Genomic DNA, 16,456 nt, shown 5'->3' on the forward strand with positions numbered 1-16,456 from the left:
AGCGGAGGGACGGCGCCCGGCTGAGCGGAGGGAGAGGCGGCGGCGCGCGGCGTGGAGGGCGCAGCGCGGCGCGCGGCGGAGGCAGGCAGGCGGCAGCTGCGCTCGGCTCGCTCAGCCCCGCCGGCCGGGCGCGCACCCGGGCCCGCACCGCGCCGCTGCGGGCGCACATGGCAGCGTGAGAGGCCGGCGGCGGGAGGAGCCGGCGGCGCCGGGCTGGGGCGGCGGGGCCGCGGGGCCGCATGGACAGACTCGCCACCCCGGCCGGCCCTCACTAGGGCCCCCAATCCACGGGCGCCACCGCCACCCCTCCCCCCGATTATGGTGCCTCGGCGGCCGCCCGGCCCGGGTGCAGCCGGCTGGAGCCGCTGAGCCGGGGGCCCCAGCGGCGACCGGGAGCTGCATGGGGGAGCGCGGGCCGCTCTTGGGAAGATGCCCCGGCCGGAGCTACCCCTGCCGGAGGGCTGGGAGGAGGCGCGCGACTTCGACGGCAAGGTCTACTACATAGACCACACGAGCCGCACCACCAGCTGGATAGACCCGCGGGACAGGTAGGACCCCCGAGGCCCCCGGCCCCCTTCTGCCCCAGGGGCCACTAGCCGGGACTGGCCCGCAGGGCGGGGGGCGGCTCTGCCAGCCTCCTGAGCTTTCGTTGCCCCCACTCGCGTTCCCCTTCTGGAGCGCCGCGCCTGCCCTGCGGGCTGCTGGAAGGAGGGGACAGCCAGGGAGTTGGCCCGTGCTGCCCCCTCCGCCATCCCTGGGTGGAGGACTTAGGCCCCAGCCTGCACCTGCCCAGAGTTTTGACCTCGAGCTCGAGCTCGGCCCCCGCCCCCTTTAGGGGGAGAAGTCCGGCGGGGGCGGGGGCGGGGGGAGCGACCCAGCCGGGGGATGCTGGGGCTTCCCGGGGAGGCTTTCCCCAGCGTGGGGAGGAGAGCGGGAGGGGGATGGGGAAGCGGGTGGTGGGGCCTCGGGATCCAGTGGAGACGGCCGGAGGAAGGGCAGGCGCTCCGCGCAGGGAAGGCGGCCTGGAGTGTGATTTTTGACAGGTGCCTCCGAGGTTCTGAAAAGAGCACCGGAGCCTCCGGGGGCCTGGAGGCCTGGAGTGGGAAGGAAAGGAAGGAGCGGGGAAGGGCTGATCGGGGAGACTGGTTCTCCAGGAATCCCCAGCAACTTGGAAGCTTGTTGGCATGTAGATGGAGGTGAGAGGCCTCCGGCAAAGCCCTGCCGTCGCCTCTTCCTCCTGCCTTTCTTCCTCTGGGGACCGTGCTCTTCAGCCCTGCACCTGCGCGTCCTGACCTTGGGTGCCGCCAGCCGGCTGCAGCACGGGATATTTATTTATTTATTTATTTATTTATTTATTTATTGCTGAGGCAGGTGGAGTCCAGGATGCTTGGGGTGGCCCTAAGCCTTCAGACTTTCTCCCCGGTTTCCACTGGTTGGCATTTCTTTGCGCACATGCATCCCCTCCCCGTGTATGTGGTGGCGGGAGGGGAGGACCACCCTCTGCTGACTCAGGCCAGTGTTCAAAGTGTCTCAGGAATGTGGGATTTTCACCTGGTTACTGTGACCTTGGGCATCAGGTGCCTGTACTGCAGTGGAGGTGGATGTTTTGGACCCTTCATCTTGCTGAGCTGGGATGGGTGTGTAGCAAGGTGAGGGTTAACAAAAAGAAAAAGCATTAGGAAGGTTAGAGTTCAGACTCCCAGGAGTATCTCTGAGCATGTAAGTTCATTCATTCATTCAACATTTACTGGATTGCTCTATGCTCAGTACCACACTGAATGTCTCCTTACGGTAATGTGGAAGAGATTTTTTTAATGCTGGAGAGCATTCCTTGGGCAACCTGCTTTAACCTCTGAGTCTCATTTTCCCTATTTGTCAGACTAGTGATTTGCTAGGAAGGGAAACAGTAATAATGGAACTCTTAAAAGTTGGAAACGGCATAGGGATCAGAGTCTGACTTCCATTTTCAGACATAGAAAATTTGAGGCCCAGAGGTGTGATTTGCTTGTTTTGGTGTTTCCACTACTTTCATAAGCCAAGTTCTTTACCAGCTCAGGACTTTCAACCTCCAAATATGTTCTGACTCACTTTCCTTCTCACCCCCTTAGGGACAGTTGTGTTGGTGAACTAGGCAGCCCCTTGTCCTGTTCTAGAAAACATACAAGTTCTAGCTTCTGTGCCCTCCTCCAGTTTGGGTCCCAGCAGCTTACTGTGCAGGTGTGGGAGGTGGACAGCCCCACACCCAGCACTGCTAACTCACTCAGGGCCACGAATCTACGGACATTTCTGGCTCTGAGAGGACAATGCAGCTGTAGGAAGCTTCTCAAACAACAGTAATTTTTTTACCCTTGGAAGAGGGCAAGCAGTATTGCTTCTGCAAAAACCTGACTTGGATAGAGCATAAATTCCCAAATTTTAGTATTATGTGGACCATCTTCACGATACTGTGCTATGTCCACCTGTGCTATTGCTTACTTAATACTTGATTTTAAATCAGCTCAATTTGAAAAATGTTAAACCACTTTCACAGTGGGAAACTAAGAAGATCTATTGCTGTAAATAGAAAGGATCCTTAAAAACACAGTGGAGGAAAAGCAAAACCCACTGCCATTTTATTCTAGCTCAATACCGTGGCCTGCCCACCGGCCCAGCCACAGGCCTGTGCAGCCTTTGCTTTTAGGCAGATTGGCAAGCACTAGAGAGAATTAAAAACGTACTGGTGCTTAATGGAGCCACTCGCTTCTTCACCTGGCAAGTTATTGGCTTTGTAACTCCGGTCTTGCACCTGCACTGGGCTGGTGCGGGCCCCTGAGCTTGGGGTGCTGAGGGGTTCTGAGTGCAACCCTGGGGTCCCGTTGCTGCCAACTTTGGAAGTTTGGGGAGAGGGCTGAGCAGAGGGCATCTGTTCCAGGCTCCGGAATTTCCTCCCTGCACACGGGGTAGGGGTTTCTGCCTTCTGGGCCTGCCTGTGTGACCTCAGGCAAATAGCTTGAGCTCTTGGGTGCAGGTGCTTCGCTGGTGAGAGAACAGGGTTGATGGTGGTCTCTAAGGACCCTGCCGGCTCTGAGTACTTGGCCTCTCCTTACCCCTCCTGACTCCAGGGAAGAATTTGGGGGTGAGGGGTAGGTGGGAGGGGAGGGTAAGGGGGCTGTGAAGAAGAGGAAAAAAATTAAGCTAGAAAGAGCTAGCCTTCTTTGGGGTGCTGGGGTGAGGGAGATAAATTCTGCCAAGGTGGTTACATCTCTGCTGCTGGTTAATGCTGGGAAACAAAAAAAATCACATAAAAAATTCTTTTCCTTATGTGTGACTGTTTGCATTTGTCTGGGCTTTTTCCTTACCTGAATCAAGGAGATGCCCACCCACTCCCCTGAATTTAAAAGAAGTCAGTGCAATGGTCCTTCAGTCAGAAAAGGGATTTCTTAGCCACCGAGAACAAAATAGCGTCTCGGGTTACCGACCCTGAAGAATGTCCTGGCACATTCCTCCCTGTGGCTGAGCTGTTTTGTGTGTGCTGTCCGGCCCGGAGGCTGCTGGGGGTAGGGAATCCAGTTTTCAGCTTTCCCTTTCACCAGGGGGTTGGAAGAGCAGCCAGGCAGCTGGCCGTGCCAACTCTGTCCCCTTCTCACCCAGGGGAAGACTGGGAGGCCCAAATTCCTGAGGACGGTTGTCCCAACAACCGGAGAGGGTCCAGTGGGCAGCTTGGGCCCTGCCTACTGGGCCAAAGGCTCCAGCAGCACCACGGGCTCTTCCTGAGGCCTGGCCGCTGGGAAGGGGATGGTTCCCCAGGGAAGGCGGTGCAGCCCGGTGGAGTGGTCTTCCTTTAGGAGAATAACTCTGGGTGCTTCTGGGAGCTCCCAGCAAAGGGCCAACGTGGCGGGCATCTGACTTAGTGGTATGCCAAAACAAATACACCGATTGTTCTCGGAGGAGGAATGGGTTGTTGGAACTGGTCCTGCCACAGAAGGTTCCGGAAGCCCAATTCCTGCTTATTTTGTAGTTTGTGGCCAGACCTTCTTCCAGGAGCCACCTGCAAACTCTGGACACAGTTTTGGGGTCTGTGTGACAAATACCTGAGAACTTGAGCTAACCCTGTTATTTCAGAAATCATGAATATTGTAGGAAGTTGGCTCTACAGCCTTGGAAAGATCTTAACCTCCGCTGGTCGCAGACCCTTGTGAGAAGCTGGCAAAGGTTAAGGATGCTCCCTAAAGAAAAGTGTGAACAGGGTTTTGGGCACATAATTTCAGAGGGCTCGTGGACCACAGGTTCATAAATTCCTGCCATGGGTTAACTTAGAAACCTCCCGTCACTGCCTGTGTCCCCTCCTGTCTGGCTATGTAGGAAATAATGATTATTTACTGCATCCAGGTCGTCTGTTGAGAGCTTTGCATGGGATTTCTTTTAATCCTACCAACCCTGGGAATAGGTAGTTATCTACCTGAGGAACCTGAGTCTCAGAGGGGCTGAGTTTGGTGAAGCCACTGAGATGAGAATGACAGGCACTCCTACTCACGAACCCACATTTCTGATCACTGCAGAAATCAGTGATCAGCTGAATCCAGACTTCTGCTCCGTTGCCTAAGGAATTTGGTTTTGGGTAATGGATGGGGACAGGCATGATTTCACTTCCCTGCAACCATTCTGGTGTGACCAGACCACAGTTAAGCAGAGAGCAAATGTGGATAATGGACAGAGGGCGAGCCTTTGAGCCCTGGCATCTTGGATCTGCTGTGTGCTACCTGAGTGAGCTTGGCACGTTAAATAGGCTCTCTGAGCCTTGGTTGGTCTTCTGTAGGATGGGGAGATGCACATAAGCCAGCAAGGGCAGTTCCGAGCATGAAATAAGCTAAGTCAGGCAGGGCAGCTAGCACAGAGCCTGACACGCAGGAGACACTTCCCGATGCCACTGGCTCTTTTAGCTTTTACTAGGAGGACCTGCAAAACACTTAAGTCAAATGGAGGCTGAGTCTCTGCCTAGCTCTGTGGCAGTTGGCAGACAGGATGGACCTCTCTGGCCATGTAATCCAGCATTCTTATTTCACTGATGAAACACTCAGACGCAAGTGACTTGCCCAAGGTCACACAGCAGACAAATGTCAACCTCGAGTCTCTAGTACAGGTCTCCTTTCCTCTTTCTCTTACAAAAACTTTTCCCAAGAAATCAGATCTAGTTCCTCCTTGTCTGTCGTAATAATTTGGGAATCTGTTACGCTTGTGGCTGAGTTCTTTAAAACCTTTTTTTACTGTGCAGACCGGCAAGTTCTTTCATAGTGTCACTGTCATGGGTGATTGTGTCATAGTAATTTGTTATTTGTCGAACAGTTAAAGTACCAGCAATTTCAAGTGAGTTACTATTTTTATAATCAGTTCATCTTGTTTAAGGTTATTGTCAGACTAATGTCACTTTTCCCCAATTTTGTAAGCAGGAATTATCACTAGCCTGCCATGAGACTTACCCAAAGCCTCTATTTAGCGTGCTTCTCTTTATGATCCCCCAGTACCTATAGATGTGCCTTCACATGTTATTAGAGGACTTCCCTTTCCTTCTCACGGTAGCCTACAATGCATGGGAATATCTTATGCCAAGTATTAAAAGAAATAAGCTTAAAAAGCCCTAGTATAGATAACAGGGAGAAATAAGAGACTTTGGAACCCATAAATGAATAAAATAATAATAAATGCTAATGTGTGAACATTTACTCTTTGCCTTGCACTGTTTCCTAGTATGATCTTATTTAGTCCTTTCACCAACTGTGTGGTAAGTACTGTTATCTCGATCTTCTGATGAGGAAAGTGAGACTTAGAAAGGTCAGGTAACTTGTTCAAGGTCACCAGTAGGTGATGCAACCAGGTTTGGAGCCCAGGTAGTGGAACTCCGCAGTCATATTAGCTGTAGCATTTCCAGGTTCCAGAGTGCCCTGTTGACAGGTTGGCCTTGAGAGAGGTACCCTTTAATCCTAAAATGAGGCAAATGTGCTGTGGATCGCAGGGAGAGATGTGACAAAGGCGGCTCGAACAAGAAGCCAGTGAGACCCACATGGTGGGCGGCTTAGGACACCGTTGGGCACGGACTTGACCTTCTGGGAGCAGCAGGCTGACCAGGGCTCCGGGAGGGAGAGAACAGAGATGGAGGCCGGGAAACTCAGAAGGACGCAGTGTGGGTCAAGTTCAGAGTCGTTTCCAAGTCGCTTGGGGAAATGCTCCTCATGACCAGGGAATCAGTAGCCAAGGCAGCTCCTCTGTGTCACCACCCCTCCCGCTTTCAGCCTAGCCAAACTGACCTGGTTCTCCAGTCCCCTGGGACCTCAGGTAGCTGGGAAACACTGCTCTTTTGAAGAGAAGAGAGTCAGGTTGCCTTAGTTACTGGGAAGGTTGGAACGCCAAGCTCAGGTGCGCATAAGGAAAGCAAGGCTAGAATAAGTGGCAGTTGGAGGTGGCTGACGTGTCGCTGCCAAGCTCTTGGATGGAAGATGCCTTGGTCAGGTTTTGATGGTGTTTGCAGGGGGGGGGCTGCCAACTTAGTGGCAGTTGGCAGTCTGGGCTCCATGTCAGGAGCTCTCTCCACGAGAGTGAAGATTTGCAGCCCCCAGCTCAGCGAGGGGCCTGGATAAGAGAAATCCACTCCCTTTGGACAAATAGCTTGGGTGACCTAGCACTTCCACTGGGACAGGGCTGAAGGCTGGATCTGGGCAGAGTCCCTGTGAAAAATTCCTGCTAGGGCCTCTTCCCAGCATAGAGAGGGCCAGCGGGCCACACACTCCCAGGTAGAGCAGCGAGCGAAAGGCTCTGGTTGCCGCCGCTGACAAGCTGCTCAGACGCCTCGAATCCCTGTTTCAGAGTGAGATAAAAGGAGAGAAAACTCAGAAACTGGATACAGGGGCATTTTGTTATTTAACCTTCACCAGCAGGCCATTAAGCCTCCAGCTCCGGAGCAGAAAACCTCTTGCCAAAATAATGGGAGATTGAGGAAGGGGGGACAGGCGTTCACTGTTGTTGTGTAGGGAGAACATAGAACATTCTATAAAAATGCTGCCAGGGGAGAGGGGGTGGAGGAAAGAGTGGGGAGGAGGGAAGAGAAGGACAAGGGTGGTGGGTCCCATGGCCCCCCCCCAATTCCCTTCTCAGTGCTTCTACCCATGATATCTCACCATTGGGAAGAAACGGGATCTCTCCGTTTCAAATGTCTGCCTAAGAAAAGGGACCGAGGCTTAAGTTCTCGTACAATGGTCAGCCAGGAAAAAAAAATGAAGCTGCATGAAGATTAGGGGCACTTTTGTTGGCTTTTCCTTCCCCCCCCTGCTCCATTTATCACTCTGGCAGCCAGGACACCAGGCCAGCGGCAGCTGCTGACTTTCCCCGGCCGGCTGCCTGCTGTCGCCCGGCCTGGTTAGGTGGCAGCCTGGCCGTTCCCCGCGCTGGCTTCCTCCCCACCTCGTGGCAGTTACTTGTTTGATTCATCCCTAGGGCAGCCCTTAGGATCCTCTGACTGGTACCTGACTTGGAAGGGTCAGGTATCAAGATACAGGGATCAGGTGGCTGCTGGGCTGAGACGAGCCTGGGACAGCCCTCCAGTCCTGCATCTGTCGGGGCTTTTCTTGGATAGCTCGAGCCCTGTGAGCTTGTCACTGTGTATTCCAGGAATCCTTTACAAGTGCATTGTTTGTCTTTGTGTCGCTGACAAGGAGAGCAATAACTGGCACCTGGTGATAACCACGAGGATCTTCATAGTAGTTTTCTTGAACCGTCTTTATCCAGTGCCTGTTGTGTGCCGCGCACTGTTGCTTATTACGTTTTTCTGCCATTTTGCAAATGGAGAAACGGAGGCTGAGAACAGTCCAGTGACAAACTCAAGGTCATGTAGGTAGAAAGAGACAGAGTTGGAATCTGAATCTAGGTCCATCTGATTTCAAAGCCTTTACTCTTTGTACCACTGAACTCTCAGTAAATTTGGAGAGAGGAGCAGCAAAGGGACAGGGACTTTTTTTAAAAAAATTGAATTTATTGGGGTGACCTTGGTAATAGTTATATAGGTTTCATGCGTACAGCTCTGTAACACATAATCTGTAAGGGGAAAGGGACTTTTTAACTACAGAGAAATAAACAGAAACACCTTGTATAAACCTTGTTCACTATGGAGAAATATCCAGGGGGTTCCAGCCAAACATTGGTTTGGCATCACACTGTTCCCCGCAGTAGATAAGCCGTTCATCAAGATCTCCGGAAGACGCCAAGTCAGGTCCTGGCTCTGTCATTTATACCTAGTATGTGACTTCGAACAAGCTCCTTCTCCTTGGCTGTGGGAGGGTAACGCCTGCCCACCCCCGCGGGTGGTGGTGAGGGTGACATGGCGGCAGACACGTCAGGTCTTAGCCCAGGGCCTCGTGCGCGTCAGGCTTCCCATGGGAGCCGTGCCCGCTCAGGCTCCTTTACCCGCCTGTGCCTGGGAGAGGAGCTGGAACCACTGTTCCGTTCCTGCCAGCCCAGGTCTCTTCCTGGTGAGCCACGGTGACATCAGCGCCTTCAAGCCACCTTGGCTGCATTCATTGCATAAGTAAATCAGTATATTCTTTCCCCCGGTCTTATCAGAGGCAAGCCCTTCTCAGGAATTTCTGCAGTGGTGTGACTCTTGCCAGGGAGCTGGCACGAGGCTGCTTGTGCAGCAGGGTCATGAATTGCAGTTGTCATGGCAGAACTCAGAGGCTGGGACAGGAGCTGGGGGGCTCTGGGATCCGTGTGCAACTAACTGTCTGACACCACGTCCCCTTCACCAGGGCAGTCCCCCCCCCCCCCGTGCCCTGTGCGTTGTTTCAGAACCTGCTGATTTTAGCCTGATGGTGGCACAGAAGGGCACTGGTATTTGTCACGACCCACCCAGCTGGGCCATTCACTCAGCAGGTATTTATTGAGTGCCCACTGGGCTCCAGGCTGTGTTGCCAGTGCCGGAGGACCAGAGCAAAGTCCCTGCTGTCACGGGCTGTACCCTTGGACAAGCCAGATGGACAAACAGTTAAACAGATAAACTGCAGATGACGGGGGCTTGGTGTTCTCTTGAAGTCCTTGACGCATCTCAGGAAGGCGGAGGGGCAGGCGCAGGCACCTGTCGGCAGTTGGGATGTGAATTTAGACTTGAAGCTGGGAGGCCTTTGTGCCTCCATTAGGGTGTTACAGAGAGCCTGCTGTGGGCAGCCGGGCACTGGGCCGAGTGCTGGGAATCTGGGGGGACACAGGGCAGGTGGACAGGTGGTCTCCAACTCACAGCACTTACTGCAGATCAGTGAGAGACAGTCAACAGGCTGTGCAACTGCGGGGGGAAACGCCAGGCTCTCCGAACCTCCGTCTCCTTCCTCTCCTGTTTCACCTGGACACGGTCAGCCATTTGAAAATATTTATCGGAGGCCTGCAAATGGATAGAGTGTCTGTAATATGCCAGGCCTTGTCCCTGCACTGGGGATTCAGCAGTGATTAAACCAACAAAAATACTATCCTTGTGGGGCTCACTCACGTTTAGAGAGGAGGTTCTCAAACTGGAGGAAGTGCAGAACCCCCTGGAGGGCTTGTTAACCCCACTCCCCTCCCCAGTTTGTCAGTGGGGCCGGAAATTTACATTTCCAACTGGTCCCCTTAGAGGCGTTGACTCTTCAGGATACCCTGGGAGGGGGCATATACCCTGGAAGGGGGCATCGTATTATCCGTTCTACAGCCTGGGAAACTGAAGACAGCAGGTGAGGCCCCTTGGCCCTCCTTATGCTAAGAGAGCTAAGGGAAGTGGTACCCAGTTTGCCGGCATCCCTGGGATTGCCAAGGTGCCTACTGTTGTTCTGACCCAAGGCCTGGGTGGTGGCAAATCTCCATTGTCAACTAAAACATAGGGAAGCAGGAGGCCCGAGGGGATTGCCGAAGCCACAGGGAAATTTCTTTACATTAGAGCGTATAGAGTGATATATCTTTGCTCACTGGAGGACCCAAGGAATTGGTCTTCCCTCTTTCTCAGTGGCACATACTGAGCTGCTCTTCAGAAGGACATTCTCTGGGCTCCTTCACCATGGGAACATCTCGGCCCCACCTCAGCCCCTTCAGCTATAGGGGGTGCAGGGGAGGTGTGGGGAATAGGCCAGTCCCTCCCCTCCAAAACCCCTGGCTGTTCCTCTTGACCCCAACTTGGATTTTATCTCTCAGCCTTCTCACTAGCTAGGGCTAAGACCTTGGTTACGTGATACTTAAACCCTCCTGAGCCTCAATTTCTTTACTGGAAAAATGAGAATTAATTAGAACCTACCTGATGGGGCTGGTCAGAATCAATTAGAGGTCTCTCACTTTATTTAAGTTCCACTGTCTGGACAGTTCTAACCACAGCCTCTGAGACCTCCTTGGCAGCTTTATCTATAGTTAATGTAGTTTCTGCTCAGGTCATTTATTTTGAGTACTGGATTTTTTTGGGTCATGAGCCATGTGTTGTTTCTGTAGAAGAACTGATCATTTTTAAGCAGATAGGTATCTTCTCAGTAAACAATGACTTTGCCAATAGAAATATTAAGGGGTGTCTTAACAGCTCACAGAGGTTCAAAACTAGTGTGAGTGGTTTATTTCCTTTGCTGACATAAATGCCAGCAGCCAGTGGAGGACCCTGGGTCTTTCTTCAGCCTCCTCACTGGTTCTCAAAATGTGGTCCGAGGCCAGCGCGTCAGCTTTACCTGGGAACTTGTTAGAAACGCAGATTCTCACATCCCACCTTAGACCGGCCCTCCAGGTGATTCTGCTGCCCTCTTCAAGTCCGGGAACCACTGGCCAGATGCTTGTAGCCAGAATGACCTAAAACAGTCTGTTAGTGGTGGCCGGCAAAACCTGGCCAGGCCTGAAGAACCTACTGGGCACACATAGATGCAACCAGTTGAAATGGTCTCTGTTGGCCCATGAATACTTTAATATCACCCCCCCCCCCAATCCCTGATTGTCCAAGCTGGACCTCCACGCTTCCTTTACTAGGCCCCACTATTGCTTAGCATCTTCTCTGCGTCAAGATCACGAAGTTTAGAAAGGCCTTCGCATCTCCCTTTCCTGGGCTCCATGGCACCTTGTGCTGTAGAACAGCGTGACTGCCTGTGTCTTCTCCGTTCTTGGCTAATAGGCTGCTCAGTGCCCGGCACACATCAGGAGCGTCCAGGCCAGGGAATGAATGCTCCCCAGTTGGGAGTGGGGGATTCTGTTTCTGGCCCTTCCTCATAGCTGCAGTCACTTGCCTTTCCTGAGTCCTGGCCCCCATCTCTCTACAATGGGGGATAATGACCCTTGAATTCCTTTCCACAGCAGAGAACAGAAGGTTGTGTTTGGCCATTTGGAGTCAGTCATTCTCAAGTTCAGTTACACATTGGACTGACCAGAAGGGTGTACTGAAAATACCCGTGCCTGGCCCACTCCCAGAGATTCGGGTTTAATTGGGGCACGGATTGTCCTTGGGATTTTCAGAAGCTCCCCAGTTGGTTCTAGGGTACAGCCAGGTTGACTCTAGGTAAATACTGCCTTGTTCAAAGTGCTTGTAGAGTTCAAATGAGATTATGCGAACAGACCTTGTAAAGGGCTTTACCATGTAAGAGTTATACAGTTCTACATAGAAAAATCTAGTTCATTCAGGAAGTCTTAAAAAAATAGTTGGGGGAGGGGGAGAGGTAGATATTTGGGGGATGTCAGGTACCTTGCTCTTTAGTAATTACCCTTCTTCTATATCTGTCTTGCTATTTCTTTCCTGATATGTTAAGTATCAAAGAGATTTGGGCTCGTGTTAGCCTGAATGTGAAAATGTTTCAACTCCCGTTGCAGCCGAAATGCTTTGAAATAAATTGGTCTGAGCTACTTCAGAGTTGTAGGCCTGGGGGTTGGGCCTCCCTTTCATCTGCTGTCTGCCCTCAGCAGAACCTGGTCTAGATTCAGGCACACATCTGTGTCCTTGAGACTGCAGGAGAGTAGAGGGTGCAGGTGTTGTCACCCCATAGATCATAGCCTATGGGTAGGAATGGGTAATAGTGAACATTTGTTAAGACTAGATTCTGTCAGGATCTGGGCTGTGTGCATTGCAAGCATCGTCCAGTTTAATTTTCACAGCAGCTCTGCAAAGTAACAACTGGTACCCTTTCCATCCTGCTGAAGGGGAAACTGAGGCTTAGAGAGTTGAAAACTCGTCCAGGATCACACAGCTGACAAGGGGCAGGACTGGGATGTGAACCCAGTCTGTCTCTGCCCCCAGAATGCATGTTCTTCTCTGTCCTTTAGGTCGGTGAGCAGCCCTGACTAATCCTGGGAATTCCGACCAGAGCCCTTTTCACCACCGTGATTCCTGCAGTGGCGACTTCTTCCTTTTGCTCAGAGTCTGTCTAGGGAACCACACCTTTCTGTTTGCTCTCCTCTTGTTTTAGCAGATGCCCCTCTCTCGGTGAGCAAGGGGGGTGAGCTTTTTTTCTGAGCACAGTTGGTTTTTCAAAATCCCTCCCAGGCTCGATTTCCTCAACCACAGCCCTGTGTCCATGGTGGTGATCAGCACCTTTGCTTCCCCTCCGTATAGACTGTTCTGCATAAGGGAGCCCCATCTCCCCTTACTTTGGCATGAAAGACACAGCAGAATCAAGTTGCTCTTGGGCTGTGGTGTCTGAACAGCACATGGGCACGGTCTGCGGCACTCTTGCTTGCCCAGTGGAGCATCCTTCAGGATGTTTGGGGATCCTCGAAGTCACTTGGGTCATCTCAGGCCTGAAGTGGCTCTGGCCATGCACGAATTACCCTCCACTTCTGTTGCAATTGGGTAGGATTGAAACCAAACGATACCATTTCCTTTGTGCGTTTGTTTCCTGGTGGGAGCTGTGCTAGGAAGGGGGTAGAGCAGAGAACGGAGACAGGCATTGTTTCTTTCGGAGCTTACAGACAAATAATGAAGACATAAACAAAATGGTTACATTCGGGAAATGAGGAGGATGCTGTATTCGAAATAATACCTGCTCTGCAGGGAAACCTCAGGTGCACGTCTCCAGTTTCCTGCCAGACATCATTTTTTGGTCCAGGCGGGCACTGCAAATGCCTATAGATCTGAAACTGAGTCAGTTCCGGGTCTCAAACAGCTTTGCCCAGTGTCCCAGCCCCAACTGTATCCGTTGAAGCCCCCTCCCTCATGGGCCGCATGTGATGTCCCTTGCTCCAGGAGGCCTTCCCTCATCTACCACACCCCCCACCTACTCCTGGCTGGAGCGGATCTGCTTTAAGTCAGGCCTGCTTTAGTCAAAAGTAAGAGGCCCACATGAGATAGTCTAGAATAGAGCTTACAGATTTAGAGGAATCTCAGGAAGGGCATAGCGGTCCCCACGGCTGGGCAGGTGGAGCTGCAGCCGGAGGCTGTGAGAAACTGAGGCAGCGGCATCTCTGTGCATTTCCCTCGAGTCCCTTCTGTGTTCCCCCACCCCATGATTTCCTCCGAAAGCCTACAGACTACAACAAATCCAAAATTTGTTCGTAATTTTATAAACACTATGAATCAGTTCTGCTTCTTGCTTGCTGTGTGACCTCGGGCAGGCTCATTAATGTCTGAATCTCATTTTCCTCTATACAAATAAGGCTAAGAGTAATAAAATAATACCCAAGTTTTATCAAGTGCCCAGTGTAGCTCTGTGTGTTTTATATTGTTTTAGTTTAACTGTCGCACTAATCTTCTGAGTGAGGTACTATTACATCCCCATTTAGAGATGAGGAAGTGGAGGCACAGAGAAGCTAAGTAATTTGCCCAAGATCACACAGCTAGAAAGGGGCAAAGTGGGATTCAAGCTTGGGCCATCTGGCTCTAGAACTCATGCTCTTAGACTGCCATCCACTTTGAAGGATTATTGTGAGAGTTACATTTAAGGCAGGTAGCACAGAGCAAGGCTCGCAATAAGTACTCAAAAGTGTTAACAGTTATGACATCATTACAGCATTAGTTTGTGGGCGACGCATGGCCTTCACAGCCCTAGTCTATCTCATAACCCGTCAGCTCAGCAACCACAGCTAACTCAGTGTCCCCAAATTCTAATTCTTGTGACAGATGCTAATTTGGAAAGATCACAGAGCTGGCCTTGAACTGGACTCACCTGATCCAGGAAACCACAGAAAGGGTCAGAGGGTCATGTTTCAACAACCATGGATGGCAGCTGCCTACTCAGGAGAGGCTGTGGGCAGTTGGCATCCCTAGGTCGTTTTTTCTCAGAACTCCCAGGGTAAATTGTTCTGAATGCTGTGGCGATTAGCAGGACCTGGGGGTTACTATATCTGAGCACATGTTCCATTCTGAGGCCTGCTTCTGGCCTCATTGTCGCAATCATCCATTCATTGTGTGATTCCTACCCTCTTGCTACTGGAAGTGTGGCAGGTGAGCTGGGGCCCAGGAGAAATGATGGGAAAATCCACTGGAATCCGACCACACCTCTTCACCACCCTCAGCTGGGAAGGGCCAGGCGGTCCACGGGGCGTCTTAGAGACTGTCCCTGAAGCCTGAGCTGGCTCCATGCCCTCTGGTCCCCTGTCCCCAGTCCCTCACCAGGAGCCTGCCCTCTGCTGCCCCAGTGCCTCCCCCTCAGGCTTAGGCTGTGGACCAGTACAGCAGCACTGCCTGGGAGCTTGTTAGAAACACAGAGTGCCAGACCCACTGAATCAGAAACTGTATTCTAACAAGGTCCCCAGTGATCCCGATGCATGTTAATGTTTGAGCAGCACTGACCATTCGACACTACTTAGGTTTGCGTGGCCCTCGTTTGTTTTTTGTTCTGTGGATGACAGTGCCTTTTACCAGCTCTGATCTAGGGCTCACCATGTAATCATAATATCAGTAAACTGTGGATTATTACAATCAGTTGTAAATACGTTGCCAGGGGAAAGGAGCTTCACAGCTATTTCCCAGAGCCCCACGTGGAATTAGGACTGAAGGTGGGGGCTCAGTTGAAAGGGAGTCACGCCTGCTGAGAAACAGCAGGGTCCTGAGGCCCCAGCATGTCCACCTGCAGGGTCAGATGCCAGAGGTCCGAGCAGATGCAGTCTGGGCAGGAGGTCCCCATGGAGCAGAACAGGGGCCTGGGGAGCCTGGGGCAATCAGGTGGGAACCCTTGCAGGAGGGTAGTGCCTGTTGGCTGTGACATGTAATGAGGACGTGGCCCCATAGGCACTTGACAGAGATCTCAAAGGCAGGATTCTAGCCCTCAGAGAACATTGGCAGGAGCAGGGCAAGGAGGGTCCCCGATAAGCTTCCCATGCAGGGACTTGAGCCAGCAAAATAAATGGTGGGCTCCTAGGAACAGGCTCTAAACAGGGTGGAAATATCACCCTGAGGGGACTAGCAGAAATCGAGCCTTCAATCAAGGCTGAGGCTGTCTGCGCCAGCTCTTGCCCCTCGACCCTAGTCCCAGCCTGGGGAGCCTGAGTGGGTGGCACTGGGGCAGCAGAGGGTAGGCTCCTGGTGGGGGACCAGAGGGCAGGGAGCCAGCTCAGGCTGCAGGGACAGTCTCTAAGAGGCCCCGTGGCCCGCCTGGCCCTTTCGGAGGGTGGTGAGGGGGTGTGGCCGAATTCCAGCGGGTTTCCCATCACTGCTCCCAGGCCTTGGCTCACCTGTGAACAGCGTTCCAGCATGAGCCTGGACTTTGCCCCGACACATTCCTGAGATAACACCCACCGTAGTCCTGGGGCACACAGTGACAGCCCCATGAGTGAGCCCGGCTCCTAACACCCTCCCTGCATTCATTTCCATTTGTTTGTGGTTATATGTACGTCTGTGTAAAATGACTGACGAACGAGTCATTAGTGAGCTGTCCAAAGTCCCTTTGGGGGCATTCCAGGAAAATAAACCAATATTTCATCAAAGCCACAAATGGCTTTTTTCCCCCCATTCCTTCAAAGCAGGGTTTCTCAGAGTGTGGTCCACAGACCTCCTGCGTTAGACTCTCCCAAGGAGCTTGTAAAACACAGATTCCTGGGCCCCCCAGCTGAAACCTGCTGACTCGGAATCTCAGTGGGGCTTCCAGGAGTTGGTGTTTTTAATGTGCTACCCAGAAGATCCTAATACACCCTAAAGTTGAAACCCTCTCCCTCCCCTCACCTATGAGGCGCTCTCTTTCCTTTGCATAAACCCTGTGTGTACCCTGCCTGCTGATACTCCCTCTTTGTGCTGCTGCTACACATAGCTAACAGCCACCTCTTCCAGGAAGCCTGCCTGGCCACCTCTGTCCCAGTTCATGGAGGGGCTAGCTCTCACCCTTCTAACATAAATCTACCGCATAGTTGTCATTTTTCATGTCTGTGTTCTCCAGAGACTGGTGAAGCTTCCTGTCTGTCTCCTCAGGCCCAGCACAAAGTTTTGCACATAATCGGCACTAATGAAAGAATGATTGATTGATTGATTGATTGACTACAAGTGAGTACAGCTGAGAGGCATTTGATTTGGGAAGCCACAGAGTAA

General features: G+C 52.2%; 1 protein-coding gene across 1 annotated transcript in view; it reads left to right on the plus strand.

The window, feature by feature from the left end:
• The first annotated feature begins 320 nt into the window (after window positions 1–320).
• Window positions 321–16,456, plus strand: part of WWC1 (WW and C2 domain containing 1) — a 113,639-nt gene continuing 97,503 nt past the window's right edge. The window contains exon 1 of the mRNA XM_081135344.1: window positions 321–548. Within this exon, the coding sequence (XP_080991470.1) occupies window positions 430–548 (119 nt within the window). The 5' untranslated portion in view covers window positions 321–429. The remainder of the gene's footprint in view (window positions 549–16,456) is intronic.

Source organism: Miniopterus schreibersii (genome assembly GCF_964146895.1).
Source record: "Miniopterus schreibersii genome assembly, chromosome: 4".
Classification (NCBI taxonomy): Eukaryota; Metazoa; Chordata; class Mammalia; order Chiroptera; family Miniopteridae; genus Miniopterus; species Miniopterus schreibersii.